At 38.7% G+C, this 21,093-nt stretch overlaps 3 protein-coding genes across 4 annotated transcripts; 2 read left to right on the forward strand and 1 right to left on the reverse strand.

Moving 5' to 3' along the window:
• The first annotated feature begins 462 nt into the window (after nt 1-462).
• zrsr2 (zinc finger CCCH-type, RNA binding motif and serine/arginine rich 2) lies at nt 463-6,269 on the forward strand. The gene is made up of 11 exons (XM_022747265.1): nt 463-719; nt 1,139-1,218; nt 1,322-1,412; nt 1,541-1,649; nt 2,317-2,403; nt 2,866-2,904; nt 3,104-3,234; nt 3,376-3,589; nt 4,049-4,104; nt 4,205-4,314; nt 4,450-6,269. Exons 1-11 carry the CDS (start codon nt 676-678, stop codon nt 5,364-5,366), a joined length of 1,878 nt encoding a protein of 625 aa, XP_022602986.1. The 5' UTR covers nt 463-675; the 3' UTR covers nt 5,367-6,269.
• Nucleotides 6,270-6,321: 52 nt separating this feature from the next.
• Nucleotides 6,322-11,832, reverse strand: LOC111223240 (AP-1 complex subunit sigma-2-like). The gene is made up of 5 exons (XM_022747309.1): nt 11,667-11,832; nt 11,017-11,195; nt 8,629-8,737; nt 8,316-8,453; nt 6,322-7,460 (listed from the first exon to the last, which is right to left on the reverse strand). Exons 2-5 carry the CDS (start codon nt 11,193-11,195, stop codon nt 7,413-7,415), a joined length of 474 nt encoding a protein of 157 aa, XP_022603030.1. The 5' UTR covers nt 11,667-11,832; the 3' UTR covers nt 6,322-7,412.
• Nucleotides 11,833-16,239: 4,407 nt separating this feature from the next.
• On the forward strand, nt 16,240-20,863 carry btbd1 (BTB domain containing 1). Of its 2 annotated transcripts, none has more exons than XM_022748242.1 (8): nt 16,240-16,814; nt 17,363-17,519; nt 18,381-18,486; nt 18,575-18,772; nt 18,934-19,126; nt 19,215-19,302; nt 20,305-20,451; nt 20,567-20,863. In XM_022748242.1, exons 1-8 carry the CDS (start codon nt 16,390-16,392, stop codon nt 20,723-20,725), a joined length of 1,473 nt encoding a protein of 490 aa, XP_022603963.1. In that variant the 5' UTR covers nt 16,240-16,389; the 3' UTR covers nt 20,726-20,863. The 2 variants fall into 2 exon arrangements, with proteins under 2 accessions (XP_022603963.1, XP_022603970.1); XM_022748249.1 differs by having other exon boundaries at nt 18,997-19,126.
• The last annotated feature ends 230 nt before the right edge of the window (nt 20,864-21,093 follow it).

Genomic DNA, 21,093 nt, shown 5'->3' on the forward strand with positions numbered 1-21,093 from the left:
CAAAGGTCCTCTACTGTCTCTGGTTACAGGCAGCGCCAATGGTACAAAATGGAATAAACTTCCGGTCTCCTAGGTGGGCGTGGTGGTGATTGCTTGTTCATGTCGAAACTTAACAACACAATACAACACTAGATGCAGGATGAATTTGCGCCTGATTTTGCCGCTCGTTTCTATCTTCTACCGTAAGATCTGTTCAATCCAGTACAACATCATATCAATCTAGTACTCTGTTTCCAACCAGAAACAGTTAAATGATAATAATAGCAATAGTATTATTAAGCAAAGAAATACAATTTTTATTTCAGTTTAAACTCTTAATTCATGGTTTCACTTATAATTCAATCTCTAAATTTCCCTATATGAAATAAAAAAAATAAATAAAAACGAGAAAAAAGACGGCATGCTAGGGTTGTTGAACCGGTAGTACTTAATATTAACTCCACCTCTTCCTCTCCACCTAACTACCCAAACAACTGCGAATTCAGCTAGCTAAAGCTTTCAACAAACAGAAATAAATTGGTTTTATCACTACTTTGACAAACCAAATCCACTTCGGAAACCACCCATCCAGTCGGTGAACATTCGGTCTAATGTTTTTTTTACTAAACGCCGATGAAAAGAAATAACGGGCTAAAATACGCTTTCGTGCTAACTAGCTAGCTACCGTTAGCTGTGATGGCAGCATCCACTCCTCCACTGATCTCTGCTCCTGTGCCAAGGTCTGTGTCTCTCTTTAGATCTCAACAAATAACGTTTAAGAGAGTTGGACTACTGTATCATGAGAAACAGTATATAAGCATTTCCAATGCTGTAACACTGCAGCGTTATTGAAGTTACTAACACTACGTTTTTACTTTAAACTCAACGTGCTAGCAAGTAATATTTTGAGAATTTTTTAAAACCTGTATTAGTGTTTTTACGTATCTTACACTTAAAGCTCGATTAGTCGATCGACAGAAAATTTATCGAGTAATCTTTTAATTTGTACTAGAAAGCAGATAGCCGAAAAAAATCGAAGGTTCCAGCTTCTAACTAAATTACAAATCTTCTGTGGCTTTCTTAGTCTTCTGTGATAGTACATTGAATATCTCAGGGTTTTGTAGTATGCCTTGGTCAAAAGATTTTTTTTTTTTTTTAGTCAAAAGAAACGCAGAGCTGCTCAGAGGAAAGAGAGAAGAAAACGGAAACGCCAAGCTCTCGCCCAAACCAGAGAATGTGGTACGGAGATACACAGCTGTCCCTTTGGTGTTGTTGTCAAATGTGATGAACTGTCATTTCTACAGTTTTTGCCAGGTTAATTACAACATTTGCTCTTTTATAGGTTTAAAAAATGGAGCAGGCGATACACATGGAGAAGAAGAAGAAATAAATGATGAAGATGATGAAGACAACGATATTGCTAAGGAGGAAAGGTAGGACTAGGTCAATACTGATGTCACTCTGCTGTCCTGCAGCTGCACATTCAGTGATAAATTGCATAGACACCTCAGTTGCATTGGTTTTTATTAATCTTCATTGTATTTGATTTGTGTTTTCTCAGATTGCGCCAACATGAAGAGTGGTTGGAAAGAGAGAGGCTTGCTCAGGAGGAATTCAGGCTGAGGTCTGAGAGGGAGGAAGCTGCACGGAAAAGAAAAGAAGAAGAGGAGGTAATTTCCTGTTTGTAGCCATTACAGAGAGCGTGTAGAAATCAAGACACGGATGTCATGTCTGGTTAGGACAAAGATACATAGCTTTGTTTTAAAAGCTTAATTGAAGACAGAAAAAGTCTTTCCAGAGATATTTGTTAGTATGTTTTCCAGTTGCAGCAACACACAAATTATAAGATTTCCATCCTTGCCAAGACCTAAGGGAATTGGATCGGAGTACCACAGTCAGGGTAGGAAGATCACATGTTGTTTTTGGTCTTTTAATGGAAAATGTTGACAATAAAATGTAGAATAACTCCATTAAGGCATCAGGTACCAAGTCACAGATTTTTTACAGTCCTTCAATTATAATGGTCTACCACAAGGCATGGGTATACGTGGTCCAAATACAAGAAAGTAATCTTCATCATTAAGCCAATGAAAAATTTTTAAAAAAAAGTCAAATTCCAACAAAATAACTGCATTAGCATCAACTAAAAGAACAAACTCTGTGATGAAATTTACAGTTTACTCCCAGCTTCTATGAATAATTGGAGACTGACACAGGGGATTACTTTAATCAGTTGGGGTTTGTTGCTGTGGTGATTAATTGATGAGCGCACCTGAGCCTAATTTCTCTAAAGGAGATTTTAATATTGACTGGCACTTTCTCTTTTTGTGTTCACAGCGGATGATTAAGGAGGAATGGGAGGCCCAGCAGAGGAAAGAACAAGAAGAAAAAGAGCAGAAGCAGCAGGAGAAACGAGACAGAGAGGTGAAACGGGCCCCAGGAGGATAGAAACAAAAAGAAATATATCCTCTTCTACTTAATCATAAGTGTTTATATTGTCCACCCAACAGTGAAGATTAAGACAGTCATATGGTTAAACATATCTAAGCAGCTGAGTGTTTCTTTTGTGAGTTGTGTTTTCTGCTTTGTGTGTGGTTCTTTAATTTTTTTTCCTTGACTGAGAGGCACAAGCAACCATCCTACTCCTTAACTAATCCTCACAGCACCTTCAGCTATCACAACAAGGATGTATCTTTTACTTTGTGTGACAACTGTGAAATTGCTTTATAAGAGTTCAGTAATCTCTAAAATGGTCCCTCTTAAATGCCGGTTATGTTTTGTGCCTATGAGTCCATGTGAATGTGGTCTTAACCCACAAAAACAGATATGCTGCAGTATGTTGACCTCTACACATATTCACCAGCCGTGTCTTTACACCATTTGTAGGAGGCTGTTCAGAAAATGTTGGATGAAGCTGAAAAACAGGTAGAAACACACTTGAATGGGATAACATATATAACTACATCTTTTAACTTCCTCACAATTGATATGATCCATGGGTAGAATGTAAAAGACTAAAAGTTAAGAGCTACATTAAAACTTTAATTTGCACAACATTTAATTCTAGTTTAAAGTCAAACTATACAGTGTATATATGCTTTTTTGTTCACGCTCTCACTTCTAGCTTGATAATGGAGGACCGTGGATGAATCCTGAGGCTCCAGTGACAGAAAAATCAGAGAACTTTGGGACAGAGTGCGACGTAGCCAACTGTCCCTTTTTCCTCAAGACTGGAGCGTGTCGATTTGGAGACAGGTACCATCTGTTTTCTATCTTCTTTTTTGAAGTGACGTGCAACATTAAATTCATAAACCTGCTGTCTGTTGGTGTTTGAATGGATGTACAGATACATTTTCCCCATATCATTGTATATTCTCCTCTCCTCTGTCTGTCTAGATGTTCTCGGAAGCACATTTATCCCACAACAAGCCCGACCCTGATGATCCGTGGTATGTTTACGACGTTTGGCTTGGAGGAGTCACGGCGTGATGATTACGACATAGATGCCTGTTTGGAGCACAGCGAGGATGACCTACAGGAGTCTTTCCTCGAGTTCTACCATGATGCCTTGCCAGAGTTCAAGAGTGTCGGCAAAGTCGTTCAGTTCAAGGTAAGGTCGTTATCAGTACAATCTGATTACAGTCAGTTTTCTGGAGCTATCCAATTTCTTTATGTCATCTTCTATGTATATGAGAAATGTGGTATCCGTGGAAATAATAGGAGATTGGAACACCCAAATTCACCAGCTAAATAACATAATGTGCATAAATGTACTCAATGTCATATACGTCTTAAAACATTTCACCATTCACTTATTTGCTCATTTGCATTTCAGTATAAAGTAGGAATAAATGAAATCAAATGATTGTGAAAAATCATCATTAAGTTGGAAGACAAATTCAGAACTGTAATAACTATAAATAGTCTTCATGGTGTGTCACTAGATCTCTTACTGATGTCAGGAATGTGACATCAAAAAAAAACAAGCCTCGGAAAGGGTAACACTCACTTTATGAATGGTCAAATTATTACCACAAAAAATACACATCTAGTCTCTTTTTTTTTTTAGGTCAGCTGCAATTATGAACCACACCTGAGAGGAAATGTTTACATTCAGTTTGATACGTAAGTTGTCACACTGTCCCTCTATGACTTTTCCCTAATAAATAATCTGTACATTGTTTGAATTCTTGGATAAAACTCTGACTATGTGTTGTCTGTCCAGAGAGGAGCAGTGTAAGGAGGCCTTCATCAAGTTCAATGGGAGGTGGTATGCAAGCCGGCAGCTTCATTGTGAGATATGTCCTGTTACACGGTGGAAGAATGCCATATGTGGTGAGTAACTTAATCATACATACATGACAAAGGCATTTTTCCAAGAGCAGTTTCATTTGGTGACATTACTGCAGAGATACAAGATTCAGTTTTGTGCATTTACTGTCTTGCTTGTGTCGGTTTTTCCTCTCTCAGGATTGTTTGACAGACAGAAATGCCCCAAAGGGAAGCACTGTAACTTCCTGCATGTATTTCGAAACCCTGGCAATGAATTCTGGGAAGCTGACAGGGACCTGCACATGTCACCAGACCGCAGCGTCAGGGGGAGTCGCAGAGACGGGTGGTATTCAGAGCGATACAGAGACAGATCGTGGAGGCAGCGTCACTGCAGCAGAAGCCCACTAAGGTCAGAGAGATCCCTCAGCAGAAGAGAGGACAACAGGCGGAGGAGCAGGAGTCGAGAGAGGAGGGTCTCCCACCAGGATAAAGGGGACAAATGGTCGTCCAGGTCCAGACACAGTGACAGGAGGAAAGATAGGTATCAGAGCAGAAGTAGAGACAGGTCAAGGAGTAGAAGTAGAGACAGAGAGCAAGACAGGCTTAGAAACAGGAGTAGAGATGAAGACAGGGAGCACAAGTATAGGAATATAAGTGAAGAGAGAGACAATAGAGACAAAGATGAAGACACCCACAGAGAAGCAAGAGAAAGGTCAAGAAGCACAAGCACAGAGAGGAAAAGAGACGGAGACAGTAGAGAAAAGAGCCCCAAGAAACCAGACCGACGTAAGAAAACACCAAATGATGATACCAACACACACCGCCGCCACAAACACTCCAAAAAGAGCAAGAAAAAGAGCAAGAAGAAGCATAAGAAGAAAAGCCATTTGCCCGAAGGGACGACTTCATCAGGAGAGTCAGAAAAGGAGAAAGAGTCAGAGACAGAGAACCATTCTGTAACCAGTCCCAGCGAAGAGAGAAATGAAACAGAGTTGGTTCCCAAAATCAGTAACATACATAAGAGTGCTGACATAGAGAACAAGTTTAGTCCTGAAAGTAAAAGTGAACAGTCTAACAATGAAATATCAATGAGTCTGCTGGAAACAGTGACATGATTACATCTTAGTGGCTTCTTTATTTTGATCATTTTAGTCTGTTTTTCCTCCTGTGAACTCCTCCTGCAGCACCTATCACCAGTATGTACAGATGTGAATATTTTGCTTTGTAAAAATGGTGTTTTGAACTGGACCTGTGGCACTGAGTAAAAACATTATAAAACAAAAGATCAACACATGGCTTTTCTTTTTGAATACATTTATTGTTAATAACTTTCAAATATAAGAAAAAAAATGTTGGCAAATGTGTTGGCAGTGTTTAATACAAAAGTAAGTGATTTCTTTTGCACAAATCAAAGATGAACTTTAATATTTGCTGATCGATGTTCAACAAAAACACCTTGTGGTTTAAAGAGTGCAGATAAAAAAAATTAGACTGCCATACAATTTGGAATGAGCATCTGTTCGTAGCTTGTTGACTTGTTTACTTGCATCTTACTGACAAGTGAACAAGCTGACGTGATGAATGTTAATGATGTACCCTGATATGTGCAGTTCATCTTCCTATGTTCCTACTCCATAAAGAAACTCAGGATACACCTGTCTTTACATGGATTGGAATAATTACATAATACTGATATATTGTGGCCAAATAACCCCCACATACATTTTTTTCCTCAAACTTCCTTCCATCCCAAATCCCTTTTCTGCCATGTTAGCCTTCCATAGACACCATTGAGAAGGTAAAACACAGTGTTCTTTGGTCGTAGGTTAATCTTTAAGTGTAAGCCAAAGTATCATAATACATGAAGTAGTATTTCTTTTATTTGGGTCACTGTCCTATCCTTGCCTAAGACTAAGGGAGAGACTGACCTAAGATTTATCCTCAGAGGCCATGACAAACTTGAATGATAAACAAACACCTTGAGCAGAAAAATAAATCAGTTGTCAGAAAAATGAAGACAACAGAAAAACAGCTTTAACAAACATGACACAAATTACACTGAAACAGCTGTTAAGTAAAAATAAACATTTAGTCTTGAGAAGGAAATGTGTAAAAGGTTCATTTCTGGAGAGGAAACGCCAAACAAACTTGTACAAACCTACTGAATGTTTACACTGATATTAATTATGGGTAACTGTTTAATTTCACTTAATTGGTGGGTTGATTGTACCCATGTAGAAGTGATTGTAAGAGTGTCAGTGATTCCTACAATAGCAATAGCCCCATTTGGTGCCCAGTAATGTATTACCATTACATTTGAGTCATAGAGTTAAGCATCAAATCCTCAGAAAGAAAAAAAAAAATTCTTGATCATCTTTTAAAAACCCAGACCATTTAGCAACACGTCCTGCTAGTTCTCAGACTCTGTCCACTGCACATTACAGATTTTTAACTTCTTGCTCCATGCTCAATTTGTACGTGAACCAAACTTCGAATATTTATTATTAGTTATACTGTTATATATTGATTGTTTTTACAGTATTCTATATTTATAGATAAAATAATACGGTAATATTTTTCTGTTTAGCAAAAAGAGCAAAAAGGATATATATCTTCTCCACCTGGTCTTTTGAGAATTGGAAGTGGAAAAACCAGAGCAACTGTAGGTTTTGCTAAACGACCTTCTGGGTTTTTCAAAGTGCGCCGAGTATTCATTCTTTCATGAAAGAAGATGCTTAGCTCTGTGACTCGAATGATTACACACGAGAAGCACCAACTGCAGCTGCAACAGCACCTTAAAAAGTCCTTGAAGCCAAACAAGCACATACAACTCTGCATTCAGTGATGATGGATGATCTTAATATGATGCTGGAGTTTTCATGTCGTCGCTACATTGTTCTGTTTGTTCTCTTTTAAGAAGTTAGGGGAGTGAAGTATGCTAATAGTGCTGCAGGATACAGTGAGGGAGCTTGTACATTAGGAGACACATTAAAACCACAGTTGGCACCACACTGAAAAGACATTACAGGATAGTACAGTACATAGATGGTGATAATATACATACAACACTGACACAGTGAACAGGAGAAGACAGGATAGAGACACGGAGATTGCCAGATCTACATCTGGAAGAAAGAACTGCGAGGCAGCGGCGTGATGGTTTATGTCAGCCCAATTTCTTCTAAAACGCTCCGTGGTGCCTCGGCCTCCTGTAGATGAAGAAAAGCAAGTGTTCCCTGTTATCCGTACTGTCAGTTTGTTCATCAGTCACACATTCTGTACTGCTCCAAAGTATAATTAATAGCACAAGTCATAATTACAAGTTACTAAATGTCTGGCAGGAACAGGAGCCCTCTCCAGTGAGCCGAAGCTGTTACAAACCTGTATAGTCGGCCATGCCGTTGTAACAATAGTGCTGCATGCTTTGCTAAAAATAAATCACTGAGCAGTGATTCTGTCGACTGCAAATGGCTACAGCTAGACAGCAATGCAAATATGCAGGGAAGCGCTTCCTTTAATGCACTGGCACAGGGGAGAGGGGGTATTAATCAAGAGCTGCAGGCTTAAAATAAACAGGTGCAGATGGTCATGAGGTGAAAAGAGCAAAACATCAACATCTTAGTTCTTAGTTCATCTAATCTTCTATCTGGGTTCACATTATTGTCAATAAGTGTAATTAATCCCACATTTACACCTAGTTAGAGCTGCAATAATTACTTAAAATAATTTTTCAAGCAAATATGCCATAAATGTACCGAGTTAAGCTTCTCAAATGTCAAAATTTGCTGTTTTTCTCTGTCTTAAATGACAGTAAAGTGAATATCTTTGGGATTTGGACTGTTGGTCGAGCAAAACAAGTTATTTAAAAGGCATCATCTTTGGCACTGGAAACTTTTGATGGACATTTTTCCAAATTTTATGCCATTTTACAGACCAAGAAAGTCATCGCAAGTTAACTGACAGTTAAAATAATCATTAGTTGCCACTCTACTCAAAGTGCTGTTCACCTGACACTAGCTGGTCTGTCGGCTGGGTTCAACTATTTGTTGAAGAAGTGTGCTTACCTCCTGCAGCAGGTCAGCCTGCTCGATGGCCTTCAGCACGTTCTTCTTGGACGTCTCCTGTGCCTCTCCGCCCAGCAGGAACTCATCCAGAATAAAGTAGGCCTTTTCAAAGTTGAAGATAATATCCAGCTCACACACCTGTGTCCATAAAGATCAGATCAGAGGAAATACTGTCCTGACTGAAACCCTTGGATTCTTGCAGTAAATTGTCCTCACATCGACTCGACACACACACACACACACACACACACACACACACACACACACACACACACAATAAGAATGTTACATGTCTGATGTTTAAGAAACTCACACTGCCAAAATATTTGTCCAGTAGCTCCACATATCTATGGATGATCTCCAGAGTGATCAGCTCATTATCCTGATCCTCTACTGCACAGCAGAAATACAGACTTGCATATCTGCAACATAAAGAACGCAACAGATTGATATTAGTGACATATGATTGTATTTTGTCATCACTGTTCACATTCAGGTCTGCAAATGTCTGATACAAGGCTGTACAGAGACCTGGTCTTTAAAGAAAGTGCAAGTATTTGGTGCTTCTTTTGTTTGTCACCAGGTAACAAGAAAAACCTTTTAATGACACTAAAAATTCAACATCATTTTGCACTTTGGCATTAATAAACCAATAAAACCATAAGTTTAAAAAAAAAATCCATCTCTATACAAAACTGGAACATTGTAACCTTCACACAGATAGGATTTATTCCAGGGATATTAAATTGTATTGCATTAGATTGTACATGTGTGCAAAATAAACAAGTGACTCAGTGTATATCATCATGAGACCAGAAAACACCTCTTCCAGCACTGTGTCACTGTGTCCTGGCTGTTCTGCTGTTTGTTTTTGTTTATTATAGTGAAGACATTAAGATGGACCTTTTGTATTTTCATGACTCTGTAGTTATATGTCCAAATATGACAAATCAGTCATTCTTTAGATATTTGTATCTTTGTCCTCCATTACTCAGCAGTTGTTATTAGAGAGTGGGTGTTTCTGGATTTCATAACACACCAGAAGGTGAGATATAAATGCCAGAAATCTCAGCGCTTGACAAAATAATCAGTGAATAATCGGTTCTCATAAACAAGACCAACAAACCACCACAGATACAGAAGTGATGTAACAAACCGAACATTAGCATGTCCTGTTACTAAGATCCTCCTCTGAAATGCTTGCCATAAGAATTATTTACCACAAAGTGAAATGTTTGTCAAATGTTTATAGGTTTAACAAAGTAGTCTAAACTCATGGTCTACTTGCTATCTTTTTCCAGGTTTCAACCACATCTCAGTCTTCATCAAATTCTATACTTAGATCATGTTATGACAACTAAACCATCTCCATGACAACTGAACAAACTCTATTGTAAGTTGCACAATGTGAGGTGAAGATGAAAAGAAAACATGGACCTGGATTACTCTAATATCAAACTACTGTTTCCATAGTCAGGAATTGACTTTAATACATGTTAAAGGTGTAGTAATGTGCAAGCAATTCAGGCAATTCATATGTTTAGATTCTTATCCATTATGCAACACGTTTTAAGAGGTGTCTGACTGATCCTAAATTCATTCTGCAGAATCACAAAGAGCCCAAACATCAGCAACAAGAAGAACACGTTCTGTAACAGATGATTTGGCCCCTGCAAAGCCCTGATCTCCACATCTCGGAGTCAGTCTAGGATCACAGGACAAAAAATGTCAGAACTGTTGCAAGTTCTCCAAGATGCTTGGAACAACGTACCTGCCAAGTACCTTGAAAAACTGTGTGCAAGTGTACCAAGGAGAACTGATACCGTTTTAAAAGCAAAGGGTGGTCACAGCAAATATCGATTTGATTCAGGTTTTTTGTTTTACTGCACTTTGTGTGAAGTTAACTGATAAATAAAAAGCATTCATGGCATTATTTGTGAAAGCATGTACACTTTATATTTAGTACCCGAAACTACTGTAGAGAACTTTAGCTGCAGTATCTCATGATAAAAATCTGGTTGGCAATTTTTGCAGGATTTATTAATATAAAAGATCAAAGTGAAGCCTGCTGCTGTTAATAAGTGACAGGAGTGGAGTAACAACACTGAAATCAACCAGAGATTTGCACATGTGTTTACTGTATATACTATCCCTTGTCAGTTTACTACAAACACCTAGCTAAAAACTAATCCAGTCTAATACAATAGTCTTGAAATAAATCACATGTTCATGAAAGATGATGTTAAAGTTTTGTTTTTTGTGTCAGAGGGTTGTTGTTTCAACTTTATGATCATTTTGTCTACAATAAGCTGCAATTTGTGGTGCTGCTGAACTGTATTGCATTATACTGTTTTATATGATTCTAATGGGGTAAAATAATAGCGGAGTTTAAGAGCACCACAGTCAACATCCTCAGTTAAATCTACACTTCTTTAGCACAGTTTCAACAAAAACTGATCGTAACCTTCACAAACTGATCATAACCTCCATGAAGGTATGATTAACTGCAGGACTGTTGAATGAGGCTGCATTAGTTTTAACTAGTTGTACCTAATAAACTGCCAATTGAGTCTGTGTGCATCCAAGTATGTGTGTTGGTGCATAAACACTAAAGAATACTGTAGCCGCCACCTGGGAAAGACAAACTGAGGGACTGCAAGGATATCACAGCCCAATACTTCAACTTCTCTTGTTCACATACCTCTTGTACACAATCTTAAGGTCCCTCCACTCCAAGAAGCTGCACATCTTGGGTTTCCTGGCCAATATGGTCTGGACCAGGTCTCTGGAGATCTTCTTCCTCTCCTTGTCTGACAGAGGCACATACCATTTCTGTAACCGCAGCTTTCCCTGCCGGCTGAACAACAGCATGAACTGCATCTAAGGGAGGAAGTTCAGTTCAAAGTTATTGATAATTGAGATGTGATAAACACTAACTTTCAAAGTTTTAAAAGAGGAATACTTCAAACGAATGTGAGGATGATGCAAGAAATGTTTCGGGGGTGAGTTATCAGCAATCATGTGACATTTATGATGAACATTATTTTTCCATGAAAAGAAAGTTCATTCCGTACATGTAATGGAATAACAATTAAGAGACGCATAACACATGGACACATGCATTATTTTCGAGGATAATACGACTTAGCCATGTGATCAAATGTATTTTACATTTGGTAAATTTTACATACAGTAGGCTATTGTACAAAGTTTCATTTCATTAGCTTATGTTAGCTAACCTTGCTAAATGCCCACATATTAACATCAACAACACGTTATGTGTAATTTGCGCCCCCTCCTGCGACGCTTAGCTAGCTACAGCAGATACGAGAAGTAAACACGACTCTTTACCTTACACCGGGCTTTCGATTCAGTCACTCAGACGACTGGTCACTTCAGTAAAAATCAAACGAACACACATAAGCAAAAGAGGGTGAACAGATGCGTCTGTGTTTCCGTGGGTTAGCTTCTCCTCCTGATGCTAAAGTAGCTAGCGGTTGGTGTTTGCTGGTGAGGCAACGATTAAGAGAGGGGTGCCGTGATTGGCTGGACAAGCCACAGCAGTTGGATCTGATTGGCTTAAAGATTCCGTTATCCGTTACGTTATTCCCAGCATGCAGCTATGGTTTCTTGTGGCTGAAAGTTTGGTCGTTTTCACTTCCCTTTATTCGGGAGTCAGGGTTGTAGTACTGAGTACTATTTGTTTAAGTACCTAAAAAATAGCACATATGACGCTAAATTTCTAATTTTCTAATCTAAGGTTATGTAACCACTGTTCGTACGGTGGCAAGTTTACAATGACCACACGATCAAATGTTAAACTGGCCTTATAAGTAATTCATAAAGTCATCATGTTGCCACTCATTTAATTATTTATAATAAAAAAAAAAGAAGAAGTAATTTTTGTAAATAAATGAGTTGCAACTTGGCTTTGTTAGACCCCAAAACTGATAGAGCATTAATGGTAATGAAGTTTATTGAAAAAGTGTCATAAGATTGAGCAACTTTATGATAAGGCACAGATATGATTAGTAGCTCTATTAATGGTTAATAAATAATTTACTGATACTTAACAGATCATTTATAAGCCATTAATAAGAACAACTTTTTCTGGGTGCCAGGTTGTGGAAAATCCTCTTCCAGTATGACACTTTTGTCTTTTTAGTTAGTGATTTAATTCATTAGGAAGGCCCCTCCAATGGATTGTTTTACCAAAATCTATTTATAAACTGCTTATAAACATCTACAGACTTGATGGATTATTGTAGAATTCTTTCTTGGTGGTTTATTAAGATTTATAGGTTACTGATTAACTTTTGCTTATGACTTATTATAAATTGAGAAATTATTACCCTTTGTTTAATGATTCACTAACATTTATAACTGCAGTGTGGGTGGCTTGGAAGGGTCTCCCAATTCAAGTGTTAGTAAAGTGTCATGTGAAGTGTTTTCCACAACCTGGAAACCTAAAAGTTATAACTTTGGCTTGTAAGTGAGTTATTAAGTATTAACAACCTATTAACCGTTAAATTTTTACTACTGTCACATAAAAAGCAGCAAAAATTGTCTGATGTTACTATTTTGAATTTACATGACATAGGTGGAGAATGAATTTCACGACTCTGAACTGAATATTAGGCCAAAAGAAGAACATTTACTCTAATGATATTAAATTACTTTAAAGAATAGCATCATTGGATAAACAATATGGACATGTACTGTAATATTAACTGACAGTATTTTATTTTATCTACTCTGGATCACTTAGTTCACATTCTCTCCTCTTTTCTTCTTCTTCACTCATCCATCCCTGGAAATGTCCTGCTGACTGCTTCTGCTGCTTTGCTCATATTCATCAAGTAAAGTCCAGTGTAATCCTAGAACACATGTGAAAAATTACATTACTATCATGGAATTACATTTTCATTTTCAAGTTTACATGATTATCTCATTAGTCCCCAATAGGGGTTTATTTGTGTAATTTCTTACACTAAAATTAGTGTTTCCAATTTTAAGCTTTATATCCAATTCAGAATCTGGATGAGACCTGTTAGGGGGTACTCTACACAGCTACTGTAGATTATGGGGTGGGGGAATTTAGAGGCTCAAAGTCATTCCAGCTATTTAACTTCAGTAGCCAAGACTCAATGAAAAAGAGTAGCCTAATCCAATTCCACATTTTTATTTGTCCGTGTTGATTCTTCACAAAGTCAGTGCCCCTTGTGTTAATCTATGGATTCTCCCTGATGTCTAGCTTTAGGACAGATAATTCAGACTGTCATTAGGCCCAGGAGTAACATATGTGACATTTAAGCCTTTCATTTAGTCAAAATTGCTTTCAAATGATGAACTGTATGTTTATGAACATTGTGATTATTATTTATTAGTAACTTGAACTTCGTGCACAGCTGCTGTTGGACTTATACTTGCAGTTTAACTTTCACTTATCACACAGTTTATTGACTTTTTCCTGCTGCTTGTGGACTTCATGCTGGTTTACTGTGTGTCCATGAGAATGTGAGTATAGCCTACTTGTGTTGTGTAAATGTGTCTTAATAAAACAGCATGTTATGTAATCTGATTCTATCTTGCATCTAAGGGAAGGGCTGGCGTGGGGAAAATAGCAGGAAATTAAAAAATGCTGTTTAGGCCTACCGCCAGAACAGTAATGGCCACCCATCACGTGTTGTGTGCTTCAGCCCTGGTTGTGGGTTGTTGGCCCCCGGAAACCAGGCGGACCGCACTTCAACCGGATCTCAGACATATACATTTTGCAAATACACAAATTATATTTTGAGGAAAAAATATTTTTGAGCAAAAAATACTGTTACCTGAGCAAACTAAACTCTATTCTGTGCTCAATAAATCTATTTCACGGTTTGCTATTATCCACAATATCAATGTATGTCACTCAGTTTTAGTCAATTCTATGAGAAGCTGCTAGGCCAAAACTGAATACTTCACTTGCACATACAAATATACTGGTACTAAGCACTTGCACATACGTGCATACTATCATGGATGGCATGTACTGTACATCCATGCAGACCTATACATACAGTTATGCATGTGTAGGGCAGTAGCCTAAATAAGCCACTGTGTGTCGCAGTTGCGATGTTTATTCCCAGGTGAATCCCGGTTTTGTTGTTGTTTGACTGCTGTGGGACACCTAGTTTTGAGGTGTGTTCCGTGCGGGGCGCCATCTTGGTTGTTCTGTTTTCGATGTTTTCTTCTCTCATGATACAAGGTAAGCAGTGTTAACAGCAGCCTGCATCATCTTACAATAGCTTCAATTAAACCACATTTCCAGTATTTCTGTTAAAACTCTCTGTAAACAACATGTTAGTTAACAGTTTGTCATGGGTCTGAGACGTGAGCAGTTGCATTTCCTGTCTTAAGGTTGTTCGTAATATTGGCTAGCCGGCTAGCTTTTTTTTTGCATCACAGCAGCATCTGATCCGTAGAAACAGTGTGGGATGTCTCATCTGATTTACACGTACATATGGTATTCATCTGCTAGTTACGTTAGCTTAGCGGTTAGTGATGGCTTCTTTCTCTCACTTGTTCAGTGTTTTTGAAACTTCAACGTAGAGGATTGTGATGTCTGCTGTCGTGGGACACACAGCTTCGCTCGCTAACCGGAGCTGCTCTAGTCTGTGACCGTCTGCGTACACAGTAGCCTTCAGTGTGATAGGCTATAACTTGTGATGTTTAAGTCTCATCTTGTTATACAACCCTGTGTCAAATGATAAATACATGGACCTCATAACCTTTCTTTTACTTATTTAGTATATATTGTGCAATATGACATATTCCTTACTATTACCAGCTGTAAGAGATGAGTTGGCTGTTCCAGTGACCGTACAGGACAAATGAAGATAACTGCCAACTGAGTATAGCCTACATGTAGAAAATACCAATTATGGTCCACAGGTTGTCCTGTCCTGTCTATACACTCTCTCACTCATTTTTCCCCATGGCTCGCCCAGCTAACCAAAAATAAATCATAATATAAATGGCTATTTCCCCAGTACAGTAGGCTAATAATAAGGCTCCATGGATCGGGTTCAGTCAGAGAGACTGAGATGAAATGACACCAAGTTAAAGATATAAATAAACTTCATATAGCCCCATAAGCCCCATAAGCCGCCCCCCTCGTTCCGCCTATGGTAATAGCAACTACCTCATATTACACTGCTTAGCTGAATAATAACAATAAGTTTAGTTTTATTTCATTATTATCATCTATAAATAGGCTGTCAAGGTTTCTTCAAGTGAAAGTGCAGACACTGACATCTAGGAGTCAATTGGAAAACGTAAAGCAGGCAGCTTTATGTTTTTAAAAATGAATAACAATCAAATAATATGCATTTTACAAGGCAATATTGGCAATATGAAACACAAAACAAATGGTATATACAAATTTAATATATATATTTTATGTTTATAATCTGTGAAGCTGGAACCATGAAATGTTTGACATTTGCTTTGAAAATGATGTAAACAATTATCAAAATAATTTCCAATTAATTTTATGTCAATTATTAGCCGATTAATCGACCAATTGTTTCAGCTGTATTCGTATTTAATGTGGGGTAGTTTATAAGAAAACATTATATTTTATAAGCTGTGTGTGTGTTTTCAATGTAAAAAGTCTTTGTTTGAGAAGTCAATATTAACTAAAGCTATTTTTTTCCACATAAATTTAATTCTTATAGCAACCTTAGCTTTATATTAAATTAGATAGTCAAATAATTTAATATTCGTGGAACAATCAAATATTTACTTAGATTGTTTATCTTTTATTTCCGTTTTATGTATTTACTTGTTCGGTTGTCGCCTTTGAATATAGCAATAAAGATTAATGGGAAAAAAAGTGTTTTCCAGGAAGTGTACGTCTGCGTCATTTCTGGAGAGACGCAGGCTAGCAGGTAGCTGCTACCCAGGAGCGATGGCGTCTGCGGCGATGGATACCACGTAAATAAACAACAACACACACGGTACGGTCGGTGTATGTTCGTGTGTCATTAGCGGTACATTGTGGAAGCAGAATTAAGAAAAATAGAAGAGTGTTATGGCGACCGGGAGCGGCGGCAGCATCAGCGGCGGCTTGGCGTCAAACCATGACGGTCAGGAGGCAGCATCCAATTCGGCTCAGTCTGGAGCCGCAGCAGCGATCTCCAGCGTGCCAGCCTCCGGTCCTGCACCGTCAGCCTCCCCGCCTGTCCTCGGCCTTCACCGGGAGCCAATGTACAACTGGCAGGCGACGAAGAGCTCCCTGAAGGAGCGCTTCGCCTTCCTCTTCAACAACGAACTGCTCAGCGACGTCAGGTTCATAGTGGGGAAAGGCAGGCAGGCCCAGAGGATACCAGCCCATAAATTCGTCCTGGCCGCTGGCAGTGCCGTTTTTGATGCTATGTTCAACGGAGGAATGGCCACCACTTCGGCTGAAATAGAGCTGCCTGATGTGGAGCCGGCTGCCTTTCTCGCCCTGCTCAGGTAGGACAGGTTATCACCGTGCACTGGACAAGTTCAAGTCCACCGAGCCAGTAGTTTATATAAACCTGCAGCAACCTCTAGCCTCAATCACATTTGAAGGAGAATGTAATATAGTTATTGCACCGCACCCTGGGAATAACTTAATAGGAACATCATTACTGTAACTCTGGGTAATTTTTAATAGTATAACCCTCAAATCATTATTGACATTCTGTAAATGTTTTGTATGCAAAGCACAACCCCTGGTGTATGCGAAGAGGCTTGCCTTCAACAGTTAAATTATTCTATCTAACATTAAGTTTAGATATTAAGTTAGATATCTAATAATAAATTTACAACAATTGGTATAATCATCAGGTATTAAATCATAATATGCAGTTGTTTGCATATTTAACAGTTGGCAAAGGAGAAGTTACTGAGTACTGATGTAGGGGAATGGGTGAAAACTCCTAAACCAAAAACGGAGACACTTGGACTTAAAATGCCATGACTAAACTTTTCTGAACTGCAGATAACAACATGAACACCTGTCTTTTTTTTCTTTACAGGTTCCTGTATTCTGACGAGATCCACATTGGTCCAGAGACTGTGATGACGACTCTGTATACGGCTAAGAAGTATGCTGTCCCTGCTCTGGAAGGTCACTGTGTGGAGTTCCTCACCAAGCACCTCAGAGCCGACAATGCATTCATGCTGCTTACTCAGGTTATTGTCACATTTACTGTATCGTTTGCACTTGACACTACTGTATATATTTAATATATTCATAGTATTTTAGGTGAACTCATCCTATAAGACATAAGGCACCTAAGAGAAATTTTAAATCAGGGCAGGAATAGAAGGGTTCAATAAAGGTTTATCTGATTTTTAAAGGTGTTTTCTGGGCAATATATAATAATTTGATAAAAATTTTGAATTGTTCTTTCCATCTGTTACAAATTGGCTGACAGTAGCCCTTATAATGCAGAATGAAGCCGTTTTCTTTCCTTGTGTCCACATGAGAGCATTTTTACAGCCGTCAATTGTTGAGTTTTTATGACATTATCCATTCTATTTTTGGTTTATGCTGTTGTTTGTTTGGGTTCAGGATTTTGTAGTGGTGCCTCCTGCCTTCAGGGTGCACATTCAGTTGCTTTCTGATCAAAAATCACCCCTTTTTTCTTACCCGGCATGGCAACACAAAGAATAGTCATCTATAAACCACCTAAATCAAAAGACACATTCCCAGCAATGTACTTTTAATTAACAGTGTCATTGCTTGTCTACTCATTTTAATTTCATTAACATTTTATGGCGTTTGAAGGATATTTTTGCCAAAACCCCAAATTAGTTGATGTCAGAATACAAGATGTGGAAAAATCAGCTTACAGTGTTTTCATTAAAATTAACATTTTAATTCACCAAACATCTTGGTTTAATCTGACACAAATTTAGTAAATAAAGAAGGCCTTTACTTTTCTCATACCTTTTTTTAAAATGCAGCAGTTCTCCTTTGGTACACATGAAGTAAATGACCGGAACTCACTAACAGATATTTATCTGGCTTTTTTTGTGCTTTTATTATAGGCGAGGTTATTTGATGAGCCTCAACTTGCCAGTCTCTGCTTAGACACCATAGATAAAAGCACTGCAGACGCAATAAACGCAGAGGGCTTCACAGATATTGACCTCGGTATGTGATTTTTACCCACCTCATATTTCATTTTCTGCAGATTGACTGGATGTGAAATGATGAATATTCTGTGTATTTGTATGCGTAGACACCTTATGTGCAGTGCTAGAAAGAGACACGCTCAGCATCAGGGAGAACCGTCTGTTTGGGGCGGTGGTACGCTGGGCAGAGGCCGAGTGTTACAGACAACAGCTTCCCCTGACCTCAGAGAACAAGCAGAAGGTTCTGGGGAAAGCCCTCCCGCTCATCCGCTTTCCACTCATGACTGTTGAGGAGTTTGCTGCAGGTAAGCATATCACAGAAATAAAACTTGTTTCTCATGCTGCATTGGTTTTTCAACACCACACTGACCAACTCAGTCATTATTTAACATATTCATCATGTTCCTGATGTGTCCATACAACTCAACCCACAGAAACCAGTTTGATATTTTTTCTTGTGCAACAGGGCCTGCCCAGTCTGGAATATTGTTCGATCGGGAGGTGGTAAATCTGTTTTTACACTTTACAGTAAACCCCAAACCACGGGTCGACTACATTGACAGGCCCCGCTGCTGTCTCAGGGGGGAGGAGTGCAGCATTAATAGATTCCAGCAGGTTGAGAGTCGATGGGGGTACAGTGGTACCAGCGACAGAATCAGGTGAGATGATGGACATCGGTGGGCGGTTATTAATCTGTCTTACATATTTTTTCTAATTTTTTCTCTCTCTTTCTTTCTCCCTCTGAAGATTCAATGTCAACAAAAGAATATCCATAGTGGGTTTTGGCTTGTATGGTTCAATACATGGACCCACTGACTATCAGGTCAACATACAGGTAACATAATGTGACATAATGATGATGGAAGCAAAAACTCTTACACTGCTAATATCATCAGTGTGTTTGTGATGGAAAGAGTGATTTACAATTTTTGGTGGGTCTGGGTATCATTAATAATAAAAAAAAATATATGTATTGCACATTGAATTGTGAGAAAATCAGCAGAAGAAAATGCGAATTACTTCGTGTTTTAAACTACAACTGTTATGCAAATATAAAGAGCTGGCTCATCAACACAAACAGCTCGTTGCACTAATTCTCCAGTTGGGTGCCCTTAAACCATTGGAGTAGAAGAGGGTGGAACAAGATGATGCAAAAAAAAAAAAAAAGTGCCAGTAAAACCTTAAATGGTGAAAAAACACTAAGGAAATGTGGCATTTATGTTTGTTTCTTGTGATCATTTGAGCAATGCTACAGTCTCCTCATCGCCCCACACAGATCTGATGTTTTCATCTGCTGCTATTTCTATCTCTTCAGTGGACTTTTAGTCACATGTTTCATGTACATCATGATTTATTCACTAAACCTGTTCAGTGACTCAGTGTTAAGTGAGAGTTCCAGACATCAAACCCTGACATTTATTGTTTTTTAGCCTGAAAATATACTACCAAACTTTAATGTGGTTGCTGGGGAAGAGCTAAAGGCTGCTCCTGAAACTGTTCAAATTTGTTAACTTGCTTATTTTTCACTATGCAGGTAAACCCATGCCATCCATGTTACTGTCAGTTGTCAAAAACTGACAGTTACATAAAATAAAACTTAGAATTCAACTTGTACAAGGCACTATGCATGACGGTAGTTTGTGCTTGGTCAGACACTGGCCCGGGACCTTTACTGCATGTCATCCCTCCCTGTCACTGGTTAATTGTCATTTTAACTGTCATACATTTCAAAATAAATGCTCAAGAAAACACTAAAATGAATGAACTAGAGAATGTGTTTAAACAATTTAAAGTTGTTGTGAAGTTGATTTTTCCTTTGCACCTTCTCATTCTGTAGATCATAGAGAGTGACAAACGCATTACACTGGGCCAGAACGACACAGGCTTCAGCTGTGACGGCACAGCAAACACATTCAGAGTGATGTTCAAAGAGCCTGTGGAAATCCTGCCCAATGTCAGCTACACTGCATGCGCCACCTTAAAGGTCAGTTTGTTACTGTGTTTCAAAAAAATGTCCTAAATCAGATGAATGAAAATGATCTGTTTTACCCATGAGAAGGAATAACCTAGCACCTCTTTTTTTAAATTTCACAACTCAGGGCTCAGACTCACATTATGGCACAAAGGGGTTGAAGAAAGTGACCCAGGAATCAGCAACGGGGACCAAGACAACGTTTTTGTTTTTCAGCTCACCTGGAAATAACAATGGTACATCTGTGGAGGATGGACAGATCCCAGAGATCATCTACTACACCTAGACTTAACACAGTGTCATGCAGGTACACTGAACCAGCAAGACCTCAGACTGCTGGGAAGACTGGATTGCAAGAGATATACGTAGTGCCTCATGATCCCTTGGAATCAAGAGAGTGTGTATGTGTGTGTGTGTGTGTGTGTGTGTGTGTGTGTGTGTGTGTGCGCGTGCGCGTGCGTGCGTGCGCGTGCGTGCGTACGCTGTATGTGCATATCTGTCTATACAATAGGGGTGTACAGACGTGATCAGGAATGTGTAGACAGTCAGAGTTGTGGGAAAATAACAGCTCTGGTGTGAGAAAACACTTTTTGAGCATAAACTGTATCATCAGTTTTAAATTATCTGAATTCTGATGTTCTGTCTGTGTGTTGT

The sequence above is a fragment of the Seriola dumerili genome, unplaced genomic scaffold, assembly GCF_002260705.1.
Source record: "Seriola dumerili isolate Sdu_G_001 unplaced genomic scaffold, Sdu_1.0 BDQW01000011.1, whole genome shotgun sequence".
NCBI classification, from domain to species: domain Eukaryota; kingdom Metazoa; phylum Chordata; class Actinopteri; order Carangiformes; family Carangidae; genus Seriola; species Seriola dumerili.